The 22,729-nt window shown below is 44.7% G+C and overlaps 1 protein-coding gene across 1 annotated transcript in view; it reads left to right on the forward strand.

The window, feature by feature from the left end:
• Nucleotides 1–22,729, forward strand: part of LOC130121798 (protein unc-13 homolog B-like) — a 176,474-nt gene that overhangs the window by 38,211 nt on the left and 115,534 nt on the right. Inside the window, exon 3 of the mRNA XM_056290699.1 lies at nucleotides 19,903–20,002. Within this exon, the coding sequence (XP_056146674.1) occupies nucleotides 19,903–20,002 (100 nt within the window). The remainder of the gene's footprint in view (nucleotides 1–19,902; nucleotides 20,003–22,729) is intronic.

Genomic DNA, 22,729 nt, shown 5'->3' on the forward strand with positions numbered 1-22,729 from the left:
TAAGTCATCAATTAGTCATAATCTATACTCTGTAATCTATACTCGATAATCTCGTCGGCAGAACAGTGGTTGGTAAATTCATTGAGACAGAAAACCGACCCGCCATCCAGTACAGGTTGTGAAGCACTCAACTTAAAGGCAACTAATTGTAAGCTAAGGCAAAAAGATGAGTTTTAAGTTTGGATTTAAAGGACTCAACAGACTCTGATTGTCTGATGGCAGCAGGCAGGTTATTCCACAACAACGGAGCCCAATAGGAAAAGGCCCTGCCACCAGCTGACTTCTTCTTAACTTTGGGTACACACAGGAGCCCTGTATTTTGAGAACGAAGTGCTCGAGATGGCATGTAAGGTTTAAGGAGATCAGACAGGTAGGATGGGGCAAGTTCATTTAGGGTTTTATAAGTCAGCAGAAGCACCTTGTATTCTGGTCTAACATGGATAGGAAGCCAATGAAGGGAGGCAAGAATTGGTGTAATATAGTCAAATGTCCTAGTTTTAGTTAGGATTCTAGCAGCAGCATTCTGAACCATCTGAAGACTTTTAGTACTAGAATGTGGCAGACCTGAAAACAGAACTTTACAGTAATCAGGTCTGGATGAAACAAATGCATGTATTAGAATCTCTGCGTCAGCCATAGACAGAAAAGACCGAATTTTAGCTATGTTACGTAAGTGAAAAAAGGGCAGTCTTGGTGATTTCTTTAATGTGCTTATCAAAGGAAAGGTTGGGATCAAACCGAGATTTTTGGCTGCCACACTTTGTGAAACCACAGAGTTGTCGATTGTTATCGTTGCTTGATCAAATTGGTGTCTGTGTCTAGCAGGGCCAATGACTAGCATCTCAGTTTTATCTGAATTTAAAAGCAGAAAGTTAAGTGACATCCAGTTTTTCACAGTAGCCAAGCAGGCCTCTAAGTTAGTGATTTGAGTATGATCATCAGCCCTTATAGGCACATACAACTGAGTATCATCAGCATAGCAATGGAAATGTATTCCACAACGCCGTATAATTTGGCCAAGAGGTGTAATGTAAAGAAACAAAAGTAGAGGGCCAAGAACTGAGCCCTGAGGCACACCATATTTAACGTCAGAAAATTTTGATATAATATTATTATAGCAGACACAGTGTGTTCTTCCAGATAAGTAGGACTTAAGCCAAGAGAGATCTAAGCCAGAGACACCAAAATTACAATTTAATCCATCTAAAAGTATACAGTGATAAATGGTGTCAAAGGCTGCACTGAGGTCCAGTAGTAGAAGCACAGAAGTGGAATCAGAGTCGATAGCCAGTAAAAGATCATTTACCACTCTGGTCAGAGCAGTTTCAGTGGAATGACAGGGCCTGAAAGCCGACTGAAAAGGTTCATATAGATGGTTTTCTTTTATATGGGTCAAAAGTTGTTGATACACAACTCTCTCTAGTACTTTAGAGAAGAATGGAAGATTAGAGACTGGTCGATAGTTATTAAGAGACCCTGGATCAAGGTGCGGTTTTTTAAGTAGAGGTTTAACCACAGCTGTTTTAAAACTGCTGGGAACAATGCCAGTAGTAAGAGATAAATTAACGATGTCTAGCATTGTAGATCCAAGAAAAGGCCAGAGGTCTTTAAAAAGTTTTACTGGTAAGGGATCAAGTAGGCAAGCGGTTGGTTTAGAAGCTGACACGAACTTAGTCAAAGTATCAAGAGAGATAGTCTCAAAAGCTGTAATAACTGGAACTGTCAGTGACTCATTGTGTAAATATGAATTTAGTATGACAGGATCTGCAGGAGTAGATGGAGTTGAAGAACTAATATTGTTTAAGATCTCATCAACCTTATTGCAGAAAAAATCTAGAAATTCATGTGCTGTGAATGGTGAGCAGCTAATAGGCGACAGCTTTTTAGTAAGTTTAGATACAGTGTCAAAGAGAAATCTGGGGTTATGTTTATTAATATTTATTAAGTGAGAGAGATACGATGTTTTTGCAGTAGATAAAGCATGCTTGTATTTCAATAAACACTCGTGCCAGGATAGGTAAAAAACTTCCAATTTAGATTTTCGCCATTTACGTTCCAGTCTCCTGCAGGTCCACTTAAGAGCACGTGTCTCATCATTAAACCAGGGTGTAGGCCTCTTTAGTCGCCTAGCTCTGGTAGTGAGAGGTGCAACTGAATCGAGGAGAGTAGAGAGGGCCACATTTAAGTAACTAGTGAAATTTTCAACAGAGTCATTTACCACAGTGAAAGGAGCCAAGACTTCAGGCAGCTGCTGGCCAAATGCAGCTACAGTGGAGGGACCAATATGGCGAGTGGCAATTACATCTGTGCTGACATTAACTGGACAGGCCAATAATGCTTCAAATTTGATGAGAAAATTATCTGACACAGCAGATGTGATTGGTAAGACATTCAGATCAGAAACAGCTATTCCTTTAGATAAAACCAAATCAAGTGTGTTACCACTACAATGAGTCAACTCTTGAACAAACTGAGTGAACCCAAAAGTATCAGCTAGTGCCAGAAAGGCTTTACTTAGAGGATCAGCAGCGTTATTCAGATGAATATTGAAATCACCTAGAATTAGAATCTCATCAGAGTGAGTAACAAGGCCTGAGACAAATTCTCCAAATTCTTCCAAGAAATAATGAGTAACAGCCAGGAGGTCTGTAGAGTATCACAATTTGGACTGAGCCGAGTCTCTTCATGGCTGAGGGAGATGGACCAAGAATAAGAGACTCAAAAGACTGGAATTTAGATTCAAGTCTAGAAGTCAGATTGAAAATAGATTTATATATTAAGGCAACAACCCCACCTTTTTTATTTGCCCGAGCTATGGGCACAAGTATAGTCAGGTAGGGAAGCTTCATTTAAGGGAAGGAAAACATTTGGTTTCAGCCATGTTTCACATAACCCAATCATATCAAAACTATGTTCAAGAATCAGATCGTTTATTAGTAAGGCTTTGGTAGGCAGTGATCTGATATTTATGAAACCAAATTTAAGCTTCTTGTGGAAGTGATCAGTAGTAGGCAGAGCTTTAGAGCTACCAATAGGTGAAAGATTAATTGGAATTAGACACCTTGTTGAGAGTTTTGGCCACCAACGCTTTGGACGATATGTGGTTACATTTTTGATAACATTAGCTGTTTGGTTTTGTAGATTATTAGGTACTTTGTCGCACATCTCAACACTACCAGTGGTAGGAATAATTACTAGATTATTGTGATTCACACATTTAGGAGAGGAGAGCTTGGGAGCAATACAGCAGGGTAGGGAGACAGTCTCACTGTTATAGACCAAGCTATCAGGCTGATAATATACACTATGATAAATTCCCTGACTAATATTAATTAAACTACTTGACTCCACACCCGCACTAGATTTAAACCTAGCAGGCTCTCTAATCACCTGCAACCTGCTGAATGATAAGTCCCTAGTGTCATACTAAACGTAAACAGCTATCTATATTGCTAGACAAAAGAGCGGCGCCGTCCCCAGTAGGGTGAATGCCGTCCGCTTTCAGCAGGTAAGGGCGACCCCAGAAAGAAGGCCAGTTATGAACGAAGCCGAATCCCTGCTCATTACAGTAACGAGCCAGCCAGTGGTTAATTGAGGTGAGCCTAATGTACATCTCATCATTACCCCTCACAGGTAAGGGACCAGAGACAATTAATGGATGCTGACACATCTTTCTGGCAAACTCAAGCATTCTGACTAGGCTGGCTTTTGTGATCTCTGATTGCTTCATCCTAGCATTATTGGTGCCGACATGAATAACAATGTTGCTGAAAGTAGTGGTGCTGTGTGCCTGGGTTCCCTGACTCTCCCTCCGTAATGCCAGCACCCTAAGATTAGCCTCTATGTCGGAGACTCTGGCCCTGGTTAAACAGTGAACCAATGCTGGCGAAGCTAATCTAACATTGCGGGTAATGGAGTCTCCTATCACTAGCGTGCGTTGCTTTACTCTGTCGACAGAAGGGGGAGAAGCACGATGGCCGGTAGGACTACTAACATGACTGGTGAGTGGAAAAAACCAGTTTGCAGTCGGGAGAGGTGACTGCAGACCAGGCCACACGACCGATGGCTTGCTCTTGCGAGCCTTCCCACGCCGGTAAACAGAGACAAACTCTGCCGCATCTGCCGACGAGGTTGAGCTAGAGCTAACCATAGCAGGCCTGCTGTCAGGCCCGGGGCTACTGAGCTAGTGCTAACCATAGCAGACCTGCTGTCAGGCCCGGGGCTACTGAGCTAGTGCTAACCATACCAGGCCTGCTGTCAGGCCCGGGGCTACTGAGCTAGTGCTAACCATAGCAGGTCTGCTCTCAGGCCCGGGGCTAAGGCTATCTGGACAGCCCGTCACATCTAACGTAATCCTAGCAGAAAGCAGCTGCTCTAACTCACGGACACGTCTCTCTAGTAGAGACAACCTGTCTGTCACTACGGAGCAGTCACCACAAACCATCGTTTTAACCAGGCTGCTTTGACTGAGAATGTAATAGAGCTAACTGCTAAGCTAGGCTAAGCTCAAAGCTAGTAACAAACTGGGAACAAGAAGCTACCTACTAAACACAGATTCGTATCAGAAAGACACTAGATAATCTAGCAATAAGTGAACTAAGCAAAGAAAATAGCTAAATCAGAACAAAATGAGGAGGTTAGGGTAGACTATAAAGAACTAATACAAGAAAAATAAAAGTTGTCGATCTCACGAAGCCGCCGCTCACGAAGGCGGGAGCTGAAAACAGCTGGCAGTGATCATCCATTTTGGAGGGACATCCTGTTCTTGGTAATGTCACTGTTGTGCCATATTTTATCCACTTGTTGATGATGGTCTTCACTGTGTTCCATGGTATATCTGATGCCTTGGATATTATTTAGTACGCTTCTCCTGATCGATACCTTTCAACATTGACATCCCGTTCTTGCTTTGTAAGCTTTTTGTGGACCATGGCTTTGCAGCTGGATGCAACCAAGAAGATGTCAGGAAAATCCTACTGGAACAGCTGAACTTTATTTGGGGGTTCATCACAGTCTCTTTAATTGGTGGCAGGTGTATACTTACTACTATTTAACATGAGTTTGAATGTGATTGATTAATTCTGAACACAGTCACACCTTCAACTATAAAAGGTGTGCACACATGCAACCAGGTTATTGTGAGTTTTGTGTTTTCCTTTTCCCCCCCTAAAATGTTTCTGCTTATTGGTCAATTTACTTTTATAGGTTGCACTTCACATTAATGGAATGGATTAATGCATGGAAAAAGTTCTGACATGATTTATCTTGGTTTCATTTTTTTTACATCACAAAACCTGCCATTTTAGACGGGGTAGTGTTTTTCTAACCACTTTATGAATATGATGACGTTTTAAGTGCATTTCTTTAACTGTACCAGTTAGGTGGGGAAATAATTATTTATGTTTATTGTATTTCACTGGTATTGTATCAGGATGAAATTCAGATATGGTCATAAAGTGATACACAATTATATTTTTTGTCCAGAATAATGACAATGACCAACAATACCTCGCATTATTACATAATCCTCAAACATTGTGTAAAATTCTCTATGATTATCATAATATTTTCCATATTGCTACTTCATGAGCATGTTTACACATTTTGCGCGTTTTTCAGATTTCACTTATTTACAGTGTTAAGTAACTACTGTATGTAGTTGCTCTCTGTAAAAGAAGAGTCAACTGCATATCATCACAATTCTTTTTTTCAGTCTGTTTGTTGTGAATTCATTTTCCCACATTGGTTCAGTAACAGAAACCAGAGAAATCACTCCCTGAGATGGTACAGCCTTGCACCAGAGACTCTCCCTTTCCCCGTCTTTCTGACCTGGCCCGCTAAATGAATGTCCTATTAAATGAATCCATAAACGTGACGGTTACTGACTGTTCATTAACAGTCATGACAGCCCAGCTGTCTGTGTATGCAGCAACTTGTATAGTGTGTATTGTGTAATGTGTATTGTATAGTGTGTAGTGTGCATTGGCAGAGTCCTCATAGTTTACATAAGGCTTGTCTGTGATGTGTGTTTTGTGTTATACCTACACCACACCTCGAACCAACTAATCTTTCATGAGAGGCTTGCATCAGGTCTTTCATGAGAGGCTTGCATCAGGTCTTTCATGAGAGGCTTGCATCAGGTCTATCATGAGAGGCTTGCATCAGGTCTTTCCTGGGCACAGCTCCAAATGACCTTCAGCAGACCACTGGCCAGCTGTCACATTTTCCAGGAAACCAGCGATAACGCTGTTTGTCTAGTACTCGATGTGTGTGTGTGTGTGTGTGTGTGTGTGTGTGCGTGTGCATGGGTGTGTGTGTGTGTGTGTGTGTAAACATGCTTGTTCCTCTTTTAATGTGTAAAAACAATTGATTTTATCTGCACCTTTCTTTGTGTGCTAGCCACACAGGCTAATGTTTAGCATGTTATGAAGTGAGGATGCAGCACCGCGGTGACTTAGTCGAGAGCAAGGTCTGGTAAAACCAACACGTTTTTTTCCCCTCTCAGCATACATTTTATTCTGTAAGAACTCAACAGTTTATTAACACAACTTTGGCTGTGGTACCAAACCATGCTCAAACCTTGACCCTGAGCATTATACAGTGAAATAGACAACACACACGGTGAGGACGGGGACGTTCCGGTGAGGTGCTGTGAAGAGAAAACAAACTGGGCCTGCGATCGGTACATCCTGTGTTGTAACATTGATGAGCGGTCGGAATTTTAAATGTCAGCTTCCCAACCGCCTGCGTTTTTCCTGACTAATTTATTGAAAAACTCAGCCGCCATCAATAGTGAATGGAGACACTTGACTGAGGCATTATGGGTGAGTGGAGGCTCAGGGTTTGGATAACATCAAGTACTGTCACAGAACTTGGACAGGACAAACCGTCTGCATCCTCCCATGATGCACTTGTCAACACATCCTCGTTCGTTACGCACATGGGGATTCTTTTTTTCACTGTATGTTTGTGGTGTTGTTCAGCTATATTTGTGAGGACCAATGCGAGTGAGGACATTTTTTCGAAGTGAGGACATTTTGGCCACTCCTTATTTCTTCAAGGGTCTATTTTAAGGTTAGGATTTAGGTTTGGGTTTGGGTTAAAAGTAGGATTATGCTATGGTTGGGGTCTGCATATAGACGGGAGGTTGATCAGCTGGCCCTCTGGTGCGGCCATAACAACCGGGAGCTGAACACACTCAAAACACTGGAGATGACCGTGGACTTCAGGAGTCCCCCAACACTGCCCCCCTCCTCCCCATCATACTCAACAGCATGGTGTCTGTGGTGAAAACCTACAGATTTCGGGTTCCACAATCTCCCAGGACCTAAGGTGGGCATCCAACATAGACACAATCACCAAAAAGGCCCAGCAGAGGATGTACAAACCCCAATTCCAATGAAGTTGGGACGTTGTGTAAAACGTAAAACAGAATACAATGATTTGCAAATCCTTTCCCACCTATATTCAATTGAATACACTACAAAGGCAAGATATTTAATGTTCAAACTGATAGAATTTATTGTTTTTTGCAAATATTCACTCATTTTGAATTTGATGCCTGCAACACGGTCCAAAGAAGCTGGAACAGGGGCAACAAAAGACTGGAAAAGTTGAGGAATGCTCAGAAACACCTGTCTGGAACATTCCACAGGTGAACAGGTTAACTGGAAACAGGGGAGTGTCATGATTGGGTATAAAAGGAGCATCCCCGAAAGGCTCAGTCGTTCACAAGCAAGGATGGGGCGAGGTTCACCACTTTGTGAACAACTGCGTGAGCCAATAGTCCAACAGCTTAAGAACAACGTTTCTCAACGTACAACTGCAAGGAATTTAGGGATTTCATCATCTCCAGTCCATAATATCATCACAAGATTCAGAGAATCCGGAGAAATCACTGCACGTAAGCGGCAAGGCCCAAAACCAACACTGAATGCCCGTGACCTTCGATCCCTCAGGCGGCACTGCATTAAAAACCGACATCATTGTGTAAAGGATATGACCACGTGGGCTCAGGAACACTTGGGAAAACCATCGTCAGTTAACACAGTTCGTCGCTACATCTACAAGTGCAAATTAAAATGCCGCCGGCTTCTCTGGGCCCGAGCTCATCTGAGATGGACTGACGCAAAGTGGAAAAGTGTGCTGTGGTCTGACGAGTCCACATTTCACATTGTTTTTGGAAATCATGGACGTGGTGTCCTCCGGGCTAAAGAGGAAAAGGACCATCCAGATTGTTCTCAGCACAAAGTCCAAAAGCCAGCATCTGTGATGGTATGGGGGGGGGGTGTTAGTGCCCATGGCATCATGGGTAACTTGCACATCTGTGAAGGCACCATTAATGCTGAAAGGTCCATACAGGTTTTGGAGCAACATATGCTGCCATCCAAGCGAGGTCTTTTTCAGGGACGTCCCTGCTTATTTCAGCAAGACAATGCCAAGCCACATTCTGCACGTGTTGCAACAGCGGGGCTTCGTAGTAAAAGAGTGCGGGTACTGGACTGGCCTGCCTGCAGTCCAGACCTGCCTGCACTCCAGACCTGCCTGCAGTCCAGACCTGCCTGCAGTCCAGACCTGTCTCCCATTGAACATGTGTGGCGCATTATGAAGCGCAAAATACGACAATGGAGACCCCAGACTGCTGAGCAACTGAAGTCGTACATCAAGCAAGAATGGGAAAGAATTCCACCTACAAAGCTTCAACAATTAGTGTCCTCTGTTCCCAAACGCTTATTGAGTGTTGTTAAAAGGAAAGGTGGTGTAACACAGTGGTGAACATGCCCCTGTCCCAGCTTCATTGGAACGTGTTGCAGGCATCACATTCAAAATGAGTGAATATTTGCAAAAAACTATAAAGTTTATCAGCTTGAACATTGAATATCTTGTCTTTGTAGTGTATTCAATTGAATATAGTAGGTGGAAAAGGATTTGCAAATCATTGTATTTTGTTTTTATTCACGTTTTACACAACGTCCCAACTTCATTGGAATTGGGGTTTGTACTTTCTCCTCCAGCTCAAGAAGTTCATCCTGCCTCAGAAACTGTTGATCCAGTTCTACACTGCAGTAATCCAGTCTGCCCTCTGCACAGCCATCACTGTCTGGTTCAGCCACCAAACAGGACAGGGACAGACTATTATGGACAGTTAGGTCTGCAAAGAAAATCCTTGATGCCAACCTGCCCTCCATTCAGGACTTGTACACCTCCAGACTCAGGAAACGGGCAGGCAACATCACTGCCGACCCATCACACCCTGGTCACAACCTGTTCCAACTCCTCCCCGCTAGTAGGCGCTACAGAGCACTGTGCCCCAAAACAACCAGATATAAAACAGTTTCTTCCCACGGGCTGTCATTCAAATGAAAGCTTAAAACTGTCAGTAAATCCACCCATGTTGTATATACTGTACTGTACATGTTGTATATACTGTACTGTACATGTTGTATATACTGTACTGTACATGTTGTACATACTGCATTGTACATGTTGTATATATTGCACTGTACATGTTGTATGTACTGTACTGTACATTGTATATACTGTACTGTACATGTTGTATATACTGTACTGTAGATTGTACATATACTGGTACACTCTGTCATGTCCATCTACCTCAGGCATGTATGTCAGTAAGCTGCTAACATGTATTTCAGCATCTCTGATATATTCTCTGCACCACTGCACTTTATCACCTCTCTCTTGGGCCCGGGGACCATGGCCCTGTCTGGAGCTGCAACCGAGGAGGAAACACAGAGGGTGGTCTGACAGGATCCGGAAGCGGGGCAGGCTAAGCTGAAGACCGGCAGTTCTGATAACACTGAGGGCAGTCTGATGACGGCCTGACCTAGCATTGGCTGTGTTTATGGTGTCGTCGTTTTGGGTGTGGGGAAGTGTGTTGAAGGTGTCTGGCTGGGAGAGGTGGCGTTGGATCAACTGGGGGAGCCTGGTCTGCTGCGTCCGGTGGGCCCAGGGACTACGGCCCTGCTTGGAGCTGTGCCCGAGGAGGAAACACCGAGGGCAGTCTGACAGGATGCGGAAGCGGGGCAGGCTAAGCTAACTGCTAGCCCATGCAGACTGGCAGTCTGACAGTCATCCTGGTGTTCGCTCTCTTGGACAGTGATTTTTTTTCCTGATATGTTGGATATATGTATGTGTTTTTGTAGTCTGGATGTTGTTTTGTCTTTGTGTTGCACTGATTTGGGCTGAGGGAAACCATATTTCATTTCATTTCTTGTGTGCAAGTGCATGAAATGAAATGACAAATGAATGTTCCTGATTCCTTATTTTGCCTGTATAGTCAGTTCTTGTGTATAGTATATGTGAGGATTGTTGTGTTGTAGTATTGTTATTTTAAGTTAAGTACACTGAGAGAGCCACGAAACTGGAGTCACATTCCATGTAGTGCAAACCTACATGGCCAATATGGTTCTGATTCTGGTTCTGAGGTGTTCAGGTAAGAGTGTGTTGGTCTGATGGTTTCGGGTCAGGCTTAGGGAATGAATGTAGTCAGTGAGGGGTCCTCGCAAGTACAGACACACAAGCAGGTGTGTGTATGTTTGTGTGTTATTACTGGCAGTTGCTTCTTCCTCCTGATGGAATAGATAGTATCATGTTTTCTTTATTATAGGTGGAGCTGCTCCCTTTGTAAAGAGAGCACAACCCTCTGGGTGGCTCTGATCTCATCCATACATCCTCTTCCTTATCTCATCTCATCACTGGTGGGAGCCGGCCGAAGTGTGGCACAAGACCAGGACTATCTGATTAGGGAAAGGCTTGAGTGTCCCCCAGGCTCCTGTGCAGAATGGCTGTTCTCCATTGTGACTGCTCTCCTGAGACACTAACCATGCCTGTGTCTTATCACAGCAGGGGTCTTCATGTCAGACAGGCAGTCCAGCAAATTCACCGCTGGACACCCAGAGGGAACTGTGTCACTACAGCCTTCTGGGGCTCAAATACCAGTATTTATACTGTGTTTGACTGGAATGTTTGAGAATCTTCCCTCTTGACTATTTGTAGAGTTGCTGAGTCAACAGTTGTGTTGACTCATCTGGCTGAAGTGTTAAGAGTTTAAGTAAACTCTTCACTTTGGCACTGCGGGGAAACCCAGTTTTAACCCAGCTTTATGCATTTATTTACTTCTTTTTTTTGGGGGGGGGGTACTTGGCCAATTACCTCACTCTTCTGAGCTGTTCCGGTCTCTGCTCCACCCCCTCTGCTGATCCGGGAGGGCTGCAGATTACCACATGCCTCCTCCAATACATGTGGAGTCACCAGCCTCTTCTTTTCACCTGACAGTGAGGAGTTTCACCAGGGGCACGTAGTGCGTGGGAGGATCACGCTATTCCCCCCAGTTCCCCCTCCCCCCTGAACAGGCTCCCCGACCGACCAGGGGAGGCGCTAGTGCAGTGACCAGGACACATACCCACATCCGGCTTCCTACCTGCAGACACTGCCAATTGTGTCTGTAGGGACGCCCGACCGAGCTGGCGGTAACAAGGGGATTCGAACCGGCGATACCCGTGTTGGTAGGCAACGGAATAGACCGCCACGCCACCCGGATGCCCATTTATGGACTTTAATAATTAATGTGGTCAGGTGATTAGTCTGGAATTGAACTGTTAGATAACTTTATTATTATTTCATGTTTTCCCCCACGGAGGAACTGGTTCGGCCACCCACACGTCAAAACAAGGGTGTAGAAACACCTCAACGCACACCATAAAAAACACGCTGAACACGTAACACACTGCATTCCACAGAGATGCTGACAACAATTTCCTAAAAAGAAAAAGAAATAAAAAACAATTAAATACATAGAATATATCATTGGTCCTTATATGTGTGAATGAGAGGGAGTACCAGCAAGAGTTAAAGGGAAGGTTTACAAGATGGTGGTGAGACCAGCTATGTTATATGGTTTGGAGACAGTGGCACTGATGAAAAGACAGGAGGTGGAGCTGGAGGTGGCAGAGATGAAGATGATAAGATTTTCACTGGGAGTGATGAAGAAGGACAGGATTAGGAAGGAGTATATTAGAGGGACAGCTCAGGTTGGACGGTGTGGAGACAAAGCAAGAGAGACAAGATTGAGATGGTTTGGACATGTGTGGAGGAGAGATGCTGGGTATACTGGGAGAAGGATGCTGAATATGGAGCTGCCAGGGAAGAGGAGAAGAGGAAGGCCAAAGAGGAGGTTTATGGATGTGGTGAGGGAGGACATGCAGGTGGCTGGTGTGACAGAGGAAGATGCAGAGGACAGGAAGAGATGGAAACGGATGATCCGCTGTGGCGCCCCCTAACGGGAGCAGCTGAAAGTAGTAGTAGTAGTAGTAGTAGTAGTAGTAGTAGTAGTAGTAGTGGTAGTAGTGGTAGTAGTAGATCAGCCGATTCACATTTGTAAACGGTTTTAACAAGCTTCCCAGGGAGCAGCCAGAAGGAGAAGAACAAGACATCGTTGGTCATTTTACAACGTGACTCTTAGAGGGACAAAAGACTGAAGTTGATGCCGTGTTTTCCCCCCTCCTTGCATAGATTAAAGGCTTTATGTGTGTGTGTTTGTGGGGGGGGGGTGTACACTTGTGCTTAAAAAACTGCAGGTGTATTTTCTGTACTTGGGAAGGTTTTATGTTTCAGCATTTTAAGGAGTGCTTTATTGATCAGTTTGTTACAAGAGACATTTGTCGACTCGCTGACGAGGCTGTCTGGACAAAATTCAACAATTTATGGGCCGGCATGGCTCAGGAGGCAGAGCAGCTTGTCTAGTAATCGGAAGGTCGCTGGTTCGATCACCGGCTCCACCGGGGAGCGCATTGTAGTGTCCTTGAGCAAGACACTGAACCCCTAACTGCTCCTGATGAGCAGGTTGGTGCCTTGGATGGCAGTCTCCACCATCAGTGTGTGAATGGGTGTGTGAATTTTTTATCATCGACAACACATTGATGTTATCACACACAAACCACATACATATACCACAAATCACATAGCTTCATCTAAAATAATGGAAAAAAATGTTAAAACCATAGAAAATTGTGGCAACACTCATATGGTCATACGGCCCTTCAAGAATAAGAAATTAATAATTAATATGCGGTGTTTTTTGCTAGTAATAAGTGAAGAAAATCTGCCAGTGGAACTAGAGGAAACACAATTGTTAACAAGATGCACCGTGCAACACAAGTCCTCATAGCTCCAGGAAGTGTTGCTTGTTGGTGACTGTCTGGTGTTAGTGTAATGACATATTTTGACTTGAAAGGAGACAAATGTGCTCTGTGAGATTTGGACTTTTTGCAGTGATTATTCATATTTGGCATTTTCGCTAGGGTGTAGTAAGTCAGCTCTTCTTCAGTACTCTGTCAAGAGATGCTGCTTGCAGAGGAAGAAGCGTGGTGAGGGCTGCTGGTGGGCAAAGCTGGTGGGCTTCTCTGAGCACAGCAGCAGGTGTGTCTGCACACCCCCATCCCTCCATGGCAAATGAAAAATGGTGGTTATGTCATGGACCGACTAATACCCGAACCCCCCGCCCCCTCTCGGCCCTTGGCTGGCAGCTGGTGCAGTTGGTTGCTTTTTGCCCTACAACGTAGCACCACTGGCTCTGATATCAGAGGAGGCTGACAGAAATCACTGGCTGTGGAAGTCGTCTACAGAATGACGGGCCAAGCAGAGAGGCAAATCCTCTCCACGTCCACGTCATAACCACGAGTGCCGGCATACAGATTTCTCCTCATCTCAAATGGCAAGCTGTCAGATTCAGACTACCCTGTGCAGATATTGCGGTGATTTTTGTTCTGTCCTACGTTTGAGATTTCCAATTTAAACGTGGTCGAAAAGGTCTCCTCAGAGCAGAGAGTCGAGTCTGGGTTCAAACCGTCACCATCATCTCTGCGTCACCGTAACCTCAGTTTCTGTGTTGACGGTACGAGTGTTGACAGAGACCTTTACCGCAGAAGGAATAGGTCAAGAGTGTCCTGCATGTCCCTGCAGCATCAGCTAACCTAAACTCTCCGGGTCACATATGTGGCGGGCCAGATACTGTCCTACGTCTGAGAGACACTTTGTTGTAAAGTGGTTGCGGCGAGCTAGGAGAAACAGATCAGTCTGTGGATGCTACAGCTGTATCTGCTGTGTGTGGCTCACTCTCATCAGAGATTAACGGGGTCAGTTTGCTGGCCTGGTTTGGTCCAGCTTTACATAGAGGGGGGAAGGGCGGTTTATCCGCTGTCACTGTCACCAGAGCTCATGATGTCACTGCCTCTGCACAAAGCCAACGTGCAACTGGCCTAGTTGGTGTCTTAACTTCAGATGTCTACCCAGGTTATGAGCCATGCTACGCTGGTCAGGTCAGACTCCTAACGGTCTAACCAGCAGTGGCTAACCATGTGCCATGGAGAGCCGTGTGTATGCAGGTTTTCATTCCAACCCGACTCCGCACCAGGTGATTTCACATTCTTCCTCTTTGGTTGAAGGGTTACTAATCCGTGAAATCACCTGGTGTGGAGTCCGGCTGCAATGAAAACCCGCATACACATGGCTCTCCATGGCACATGGTTAGCTACCCCTGGGCTACACCCATCTCCCCCTGGCTCCCCGGTGAAGGGTTGAACTTTCCATTCCAGTCAGAATAAATCAATTATTAAGTGTGATACATGTCATGGTAGAAATGAACTATGACAGAGAGGCGTACATACATACTGTCACTTACGCACACCGGCGCTACGCACTACGAGTTTGTAAACTAAGATACACAGGGGCAAGTCCGTTACATATTTGGTATTTAATACAGTACTACTAGAGGAAATCCTACATAACAAATAACCCTATACACTGGGCCACCAACAACACAGGTTGCACAACAAATGAAAGGGCAAACAACATCCTTTAGGCCACGTCGAGAACCCGGATGCATAATTATAAAAGCATAAGCATGCTCATCCAGAAACACAGGGCTAAAAAGTGCAGACAGTAGCACTCCTAAAGAGCACGGTGCACAAGGCAGCAGAGACTTTTTCTCAAGGTGCATTAATGGATGTATGAACTCACCACCAGAGCAGCTGGAGTCACTGACTGAGTTAGCAGAACTGAGCTGATATCAGCTGGATCATGAGCTGGAGCTTGGGTGTCACTGCCACGACTTCCTGCCGATGTGGCTGCTGTTCCAAACCACGTTCTTATGTCCATGTCAGAAGAAAGAAAGAAAGAAAGCCACTTTATTTTTGTCATTGTGCAGTTGTTTGGTTACAGTGACTGTTCTCTGCACGTAACACATCCTATTGTATAGGAGCAGTGGGCAGCTGCAGCACCCGGGGACCAACTCCAGTTCTTTTCCTATTGCCTTGCTCAGGGGCACAGACAACAGTATTAACCCTAACATGCATGTCTTTTTTTTTAAATATGTTTATTGGCGTGTACAGTTTTACTATATGCAAGTCACATTGAATGATTTAACAACCCCTCACCTCCCCCACCCCCCTCCTGACATTCCCAGATCCTCAAGCAGAAATACACATTAAAGAAATAATGAAATTACACTCAACTAAATCGAAGACAAAGAAAAAGTTCAAGAAAAATAAATAATCAGCATGGTTCACCTATACACCAAGAATCTCTGGGTTTACAGTCTGTACTAGTCGGGCTGTTCCTGACTCGAGTCAAGAGGCCTCCCAGTCTGTTATACTGATTAAAGTGTCAAAGTCAGTCAGGAAAGGCATCCAGACTTTCTTGAACTTGTCCCTGTTACCCCTTATGGTAAATTTGATCTTTTCATACTTAAGATGAAACATAATATCCCTGATGCATCTGACATGGGATGGGGGTCTTGAGCTCTTTCAATTTAATAATAATAATAATAATACTAATAAATCAATCTTATATAGCGCTTTTCGAGTACTCAAAGTCGCTTTACAATAAATGGAGTGAAACAAGACGACAGATGAACATTACACAGACATACAGGGGTGGGTGGGAAGGGGGTGCAGACATACAGGGGTGGATGGGAAGGGGGGGCAGCCATACAGGGGTGGGTGGGAAGGGGGGCTACGAGAGGGAGAAGTGGCAGCCACACACGATGCCAGCAGTATCTCCAACTTGGACAGATATAAAGGGAAAGAAAAACAAACATCATAAATCACAGATGCAGGTGGAGCGCTCAGTCCCCAGCCTGCCCCAGACCAGGGGTGTATGAGCGGACGGGGGGGGGGCACAAGAAGGCAATGGAGAAAAGGTGTGTCTTGAGACGGGATTGGAAGATTGGGAGGGATTCTGAGTCTCTAATGATTTGGGGAAGTGAGTTCCAGAGCTAGTAGAGTTCCGTGCTAGTAATGTAGTAAAGGCCACCAATTTATACATGTTAAATGGCCAGTCACGGTCTTCCGGTCTCACATGAAGTATGGCAGTTAAAGGATATGGACCAATATTTGTACTAAAAATTTCACTAAAAGATTTACATATTGCTGGACAAAATGTATGTAGATCAGGGCATGTCCAGAACATATGCAGCAGGGTAGCCGGTGCATGTTTACATCTGTCACAAGTGGGGTCGATGTTGGGGTAAATTTTGGCCAGTGTAGCTTTGGTAAGGTGGACTCGGTGAGCGATCTTAAACTGAATAAGCCCAAATCTACTGCATGAAGAGGAAGAGTGTACCTGATCCAAAACTGCATCCCACAGATCATCAGGTAGAGGAGTACCAAGATCCTGCTCCCAGAGGGTTCTAAGGCTAGCCATTGGCTGAGGATTTTGGTGGTGGGAGGAAACCGGAGCACCCGGAGGAAACCCACACAGACACAGGGAGAACATGCAAACTCCACACAGAAAGGACCTGGGACGGCCTGGGGTTCAAACCCAGGACCTTCTTGCTGTGAGGCAACAGTGCTAACTCTGGGCCACCGTGCCGCCCCCTTAATTATCATATCATTAAGTTTTAGCTTTGTTTACTGCCAAAATATGTCCGCATTGTTGCCACCCACCTAACGTGTCTAAGTAACTACAAGTTCAACCTCGTAATATATTTGATGGGCTGGTCATACAATGTGGATATGGTGGTTGTTTTAATTGGCTAGGCAGGGGGCTGTTATTTCTTAGTAAAAAATGCTTTCCTTAATGCAAACTATCACTGTTTTGTGCTTTATTTTACATTACAGTGTTAGGTCTTCCATTACCAAATTGTATGACTTAATTTTACTGTAAAAGTATTTCAGTTTTTTTTTTTATTAATTAATTTTTTTGTCAGGGAGAATCAGATGAGGGGGCACAGTAACCTTATTGGACAGGCCCTGTCCCCCAAGGCCCACACATAATGCCGATGCTGCAACCAACCAACCAAATTTTAAAATAATACATTTTAATTGTACAATTCAACATCTCAAAGTGCTTTATAGAGGAAAAAACCAAAATCACAAATAAACCTCATTCAGACGTGCCAAAAATCCCATAAACCTTCCCTCAGTTTGACTTGCCGGGCTCATGGGTGAGCACGAGCCGGAGTCGATAATGTGTAAATGTTGTAACAGCAGTGTGCTGACTTTCCACCCAAGAACACTTACGGGAGCATCGCCCAACAAGGGTAGTGTGAACAAGTCATCAGATTGTCGTGCTGAAACGCTTTTAAAGGAGCAAGTGGACCAATGCGCGACTTGTACGCGGCAGATTAAGTGTGAGGCGTATTTCTACACCCACCAAAGTAAACGCACATCTAAAACGTCCGGTAAAATGGGTGACCTGGAGATAAGAAAGCGTCTTTCAGTTTGTGCAGATGCAATCAAGAGTCAGCTGTGTGGTATATGGTTATATGGAGACTCGAGAACGCAGAGATGACCCCTGAGCAGTGTTGGCTCCGGTCATGTTCTCTCGAAGCATGCAGGCATAGAACAGGAAAATACAGCGCCTTTGTCAACTGATACCATATGTTGGGTGCAAAATCTTAAACATAACATCCAGGAACTATTCTAGCTAAATTCTAAATACATAAGTGCAAGTTTACAAACCAAAGACCCCTTTTGATTGTTTTTACAAAGGTTTTGAGCAGTGCATAAAAAGTATTAATTCTAGTGCTAATAAAAAGGCCCAAAAACCTGTAATGGCATGTGTTCGCTGTAACATGTGTATGTAAAGGATTTGTGATCTTGGCTGTTGTGTCTTGCATGTTTGTGTTTTATTTTGCTTTTTATAATTTTAATTTTTTATTTGGCCCACCCCCCTGCATGTTTGTTTGCACTGTAGTCATTCATGTTGTGAAAATGTGACGTGTGCAACTTGTTAATTAGTCAATAAAGGCGGGAAAAAAGCTTCCGGGAACTTCCGGTGACGTGTACAACTTGTTAATTAGTCAATAAAGGCGGGAAAAAAGCTTCCGGGAACTTCTGGTCAAGATGGCGGAGTGAGCGGTTGACCCGTTTGCAAGCTCCGAGACTTGATTTTTATTTTTATTTGTTCCTTCCATCAAGAAAGACCACTTTTGCACTGAAAGACATCGGTTTACTGGGCAACTGCGGACGAAAGTGGGAGAGACACGGAGTCGCGTAGCGGCTGAGAAAGACGACGGCTGTACCGGTGGCTAGCTAAGCTAAATAACTGGCTAAGCTAACTAGCTGGCTAAGCTAACTAGCTGGCACAAACAAAACTCAACTCAAAACTTTATTGCAGACTCGGGGTCCGTAACAGACAAAGACATGGATAACAAAAAGAATCCCCCAACTGGGGGAAGTCGACGATTTAAAAAGCTCGCTCGACTTTCTGACGGAGGAGGTCGGACAAATTACATGTGCAAACGATTTTGGACCTGGTGGAAGAAGTCAAGGCCCTGAGGCTACAAAACACAGAGAAGGAGGATAGTATTCCTGCAGAACCGGGTGGATGATTTGGAGCAGTACACGCCAATGAACGACATTGTCACGGGGCTAGAGACTAAACCCCGGTCTTGACCCCAACCCCAGGTTTAAATGACAAGCTGCAATCAGTTTCCATTCACCCGACCTGTAATAGACGATGACATTTCTGAGAACTGGTCAGTGATAGCGGATGGGTGTGTTGGGGGTTTGCTGGTGGTCTTGTCAGGGGTACCACATAAGTTCCCAGTTATGCCAAAAAAAAATCTGGTCACCTGGGGCATCCGGGTAGCGTAGTGGTCTATTCAGTTGCCTACCAACACGGGGATCGCCGGTTCGATGTCTGCGGGTGGGAAGCCGGATGTGGGTATGTGTCCTGGTCGCTGCACTAGCGCCTCCTCTGGTCGGTCGGGGCAACTATTCGGGGGGGGAGGGGGACTTGGGGGGAATAGCATGATCCTCCCACGCGCTATGTTCCCCTGGTGAAACTCCTCACTGTCAGGTGAAAAGCGGTTGGTGACTCCACATGTATCGGAGGACGCATGTAGTAGTCTGCAGCCCTCCCCAGATCAGCAGAGGGGGTGGAGCAGTGACTGGGACGGCTTGGAAGAGTGGGGTAATTGAAAACGGGGGCCCAAAAAAAAGAAGCTGGTCACCTTAGTCCATCAACTTTAAAAAGCTCAAGTAAATCTTGTGATATTGTTTTAAGTGTTTCTGATGTGTCGACTCTCTTCTGGGTTGTTGGTTAGCTAACATGATTCAGCTGAGCTAACCTTAACTCTGTTGAACTGGTGCGAAAGCCTCTGTTTTACAATGTCAGTGTTAAAACATGCAACTAGTACTAGTTTACATTTTCTTTCTACCTTTTATTTATCTTGTATTGATTCTTCTAAAAATTCTCACACACATTAACAAATATATTACACATATATTCATGTATTTTATGGTTTTCATGGCTAAGGTTTTCTATCTTACTACCAGCTTCAGCACTTACTCTTTAGTGCAGTCATTCAGTATGCAGACAGAGTACCATTAATGCATTTTAAATGTACTGAAAAACATTGTCTTTATTCTCTTATTTCAGATAAGTTCAACACCTACGTGACCCTGAAGGTTCAGAATGTCAAAAGCACAACAGTCACCGTGCGGGGGGACCAGCCATATTGGGAACAGGATTTTATGTTGTAAGTTGTCATATAGACTCTCTCAGGGTGAAATGAATATGCAAGATTTGCTTGAATCAGCTTGAATCACTCATTTTCAACCAGAAACTACAATACATGAATACAGTACAAACTGACACATGGTGTACGGACTGCAAAAAAGATGAGCTAAAATATAAGAAATAAACACTGAATTTGAAGATCGACTACTACTACTACTACTACTACTACTTTCGGCTGCTCCCGTTAGGGGGCGCCACAGCGGATCATCCGTTTCCATCTCTTCCTGTCCTCTCCCTCTTCCTCTGTCACACCAGCCACCTGCATGTCCTCCCTCACCACATCCATAAACCTCCTCTTTGGCCTTCCTCTTCTCCTCTTCCCTGGCAGCTCCATATTCAGCATCCTTCTCCCAATATACCCAGCATCTCTCCTCCACACATGTCCAAACCATCTCAATTTTGTCTCTTGCTTTGTCTCCAAACCGTCCAACCTGAGCGGTCCCTCTAATATACTCGTTCCTAATCCTGTCCTTCTTCATCACTCCCAGTGAAAATCTTATCATCTTCATCTCTTCCACCTCCAACTCCACCTCCTGTCTTTTCATCAGTGCCACTGTCTCCAAACCATACAACATAGCTGGTCTCACTACCATCTTGTAAACCTTCCCTTTAACTCTTGCTGGTACCCTTCTGTCACAAATCACCCCTGACACTTCTCCACCCCACCCCACCCGGCCTGCACTCTCTTTTTCACCTCTCTTCCGCACTCCCCGTTACTTTGGACAGTTGACCCCAAGTATTTAAACTCATACACCTTCCACACCTCCACTCCTTGCATCCTCACCATTTCACTGTCCTCCCTCTCATTCACGCATATGTATTCTGTCTTGCTCCTACTGACTTTCATTCCTCTTCTCTCCAGTGCATACCTCCACCTCTCCACGCTCTCCTCAACCAGCACCCTACTCTCACTACAGATCACAATGTCATCTGCAAACATCATAGTCTATGGAGACTCCTGCCAGATCTCGTCCGTCAACCTGTCCATCACCATTGCAAACAAGAAAGGGCTCAAGAGTTGATCCTTGATGTAATCCCACCTCCACCTTGAACCCATCTGTCATTCTAAGCACACACCTCACCACTGTCACACTTCCCTCATACATATCCTGCACCACTCCTACGTACTTCTCTGCAATTCCCGACTTCCTGATACAATACCACAATTACTCTCTCGGCACTGTGTCATATGCTTTCTCTAAATCCATACTGCTGCTCGTTAATCGTCACCTCTCCTCCTCTTAACCTAGCTTCTATTACTCTTTCCCATATCTTCATGCTGTGGCTGATCAACTTTATACCTCTGTAGTTGCTACAGTTCTGCACATCACCCTTGTTCTTGAAAATCGGTACCAGTATGCTTCTTCTGCACTCCTCAGGCATCCTCTCACTTTCCAAGATTGTGTTAAACAATCTAGTTAAAAACCCCACTGCCATCTCTCCTAAACACCTCCATGCCTCCACAGGTATGTCATCAGGACCAACTGCCTTTCCACTCTTCATCCTCTTCATAGCTGCCCTCACTTCCTCCTTATTAATCCACTGCACATCCTGATTCACTATCCCCACATCATCCAACCTTCTCTCTCTCTCATTTTCTTCATTCATCAGTCCTCAAAGTACTCCTTCCACCTTCTCAACACATTCTCCTCGTTTGTCAGCACATTTCTCAACACACTCTCCTCGCTTGTCAGCACATTTCTCAACACACTCTCCTTGCTTATCAGCACATTTCCATCTTTATCCTTGATCACCCTAACCTGCTGCACATCCTTCCCAGCTTGGTCCCTCTGTGTAGTCCAGGGGTGGCTAACCATGTGCCATGGAGAGCCATGTGTATGCAGGTTTTCATCCCAGCCGGGCTCCACACCAGGTGATTTCACTGATTAGTAACCCTTCAACCAAAGAGGAAGAATGTATCAGTGAAATCACCTGGTGTGGAGTCGGGTTGGAATGAAAACCTGCATACGCATGGCTCTCCATTGCACATGGTTAGCCACCGCTGGTCTAGCCAATCGGTACAAGTCTTTTTCTCCTTCCTTAGTGTCTAACCTCTCATACAACTCACCATACACCTTTTCCTTTGCCTTTGCCACCTCTCTCATCGCATTATGTTGCATCTCCTTGTACTCCTGTCTGCTTTCTTCATCTCTCTGACTATCCCACTTCTTCTTTGCCAATGACTTCCTCTGTATACTTTGAAACCCAGAAACTAGAGCCAGAAGTGTTATGATGGTAGGGAAAACCCTGTAATGTATGACAGTATGGCTGCAACAATATTCAGAAAATTACACGCAATAAAGTTTTGTATGCACGAAGACAGGGTCAATATTTCGTTAGTCTTCCAAGTAATTCTCGCTGCGGTGTGTCCTTGCTTGTTGCCATGGCAGATAGAAAAGCAGATTTCTGACAAGGACGCTGTCTTGGCATGCAATTGCTAATCTTTTCCTCTTCTTCTTAATCCTCCTCTTCTTCTTTTGCATATTGCTGCCTCTTGCAGGTTGGCGTCCACGTCATGATGATTAGCATAATTTACTCGGGGATGTTATGGAATTGAGCTGTTGAGCCGGTGATAAATGAAGGTGTCTTGGTGTGACAGTAGTAGGTCTGGGCAGTGTATCGATATATCTATATCGTGATATGAGACTCATGTGGTGATATGAAATAAGTGTTGTCTCTCCCTGGT

This window comes from Lampris incognitus, chromosome 12 (assembly GCF_029633865.1).
Source record: "Lampris incognitus isolate fLamInc1 chromosome 12, fLamInc1.hap2, whole genome shotgun sequence".
Classification (NCBI taxonomy): domain Eukaryota; kingdom Metazoa; phylum Chordata; class Actinopteri; order Lampriformes; family Lampridae; genus Lampris; species Lampris incognitus.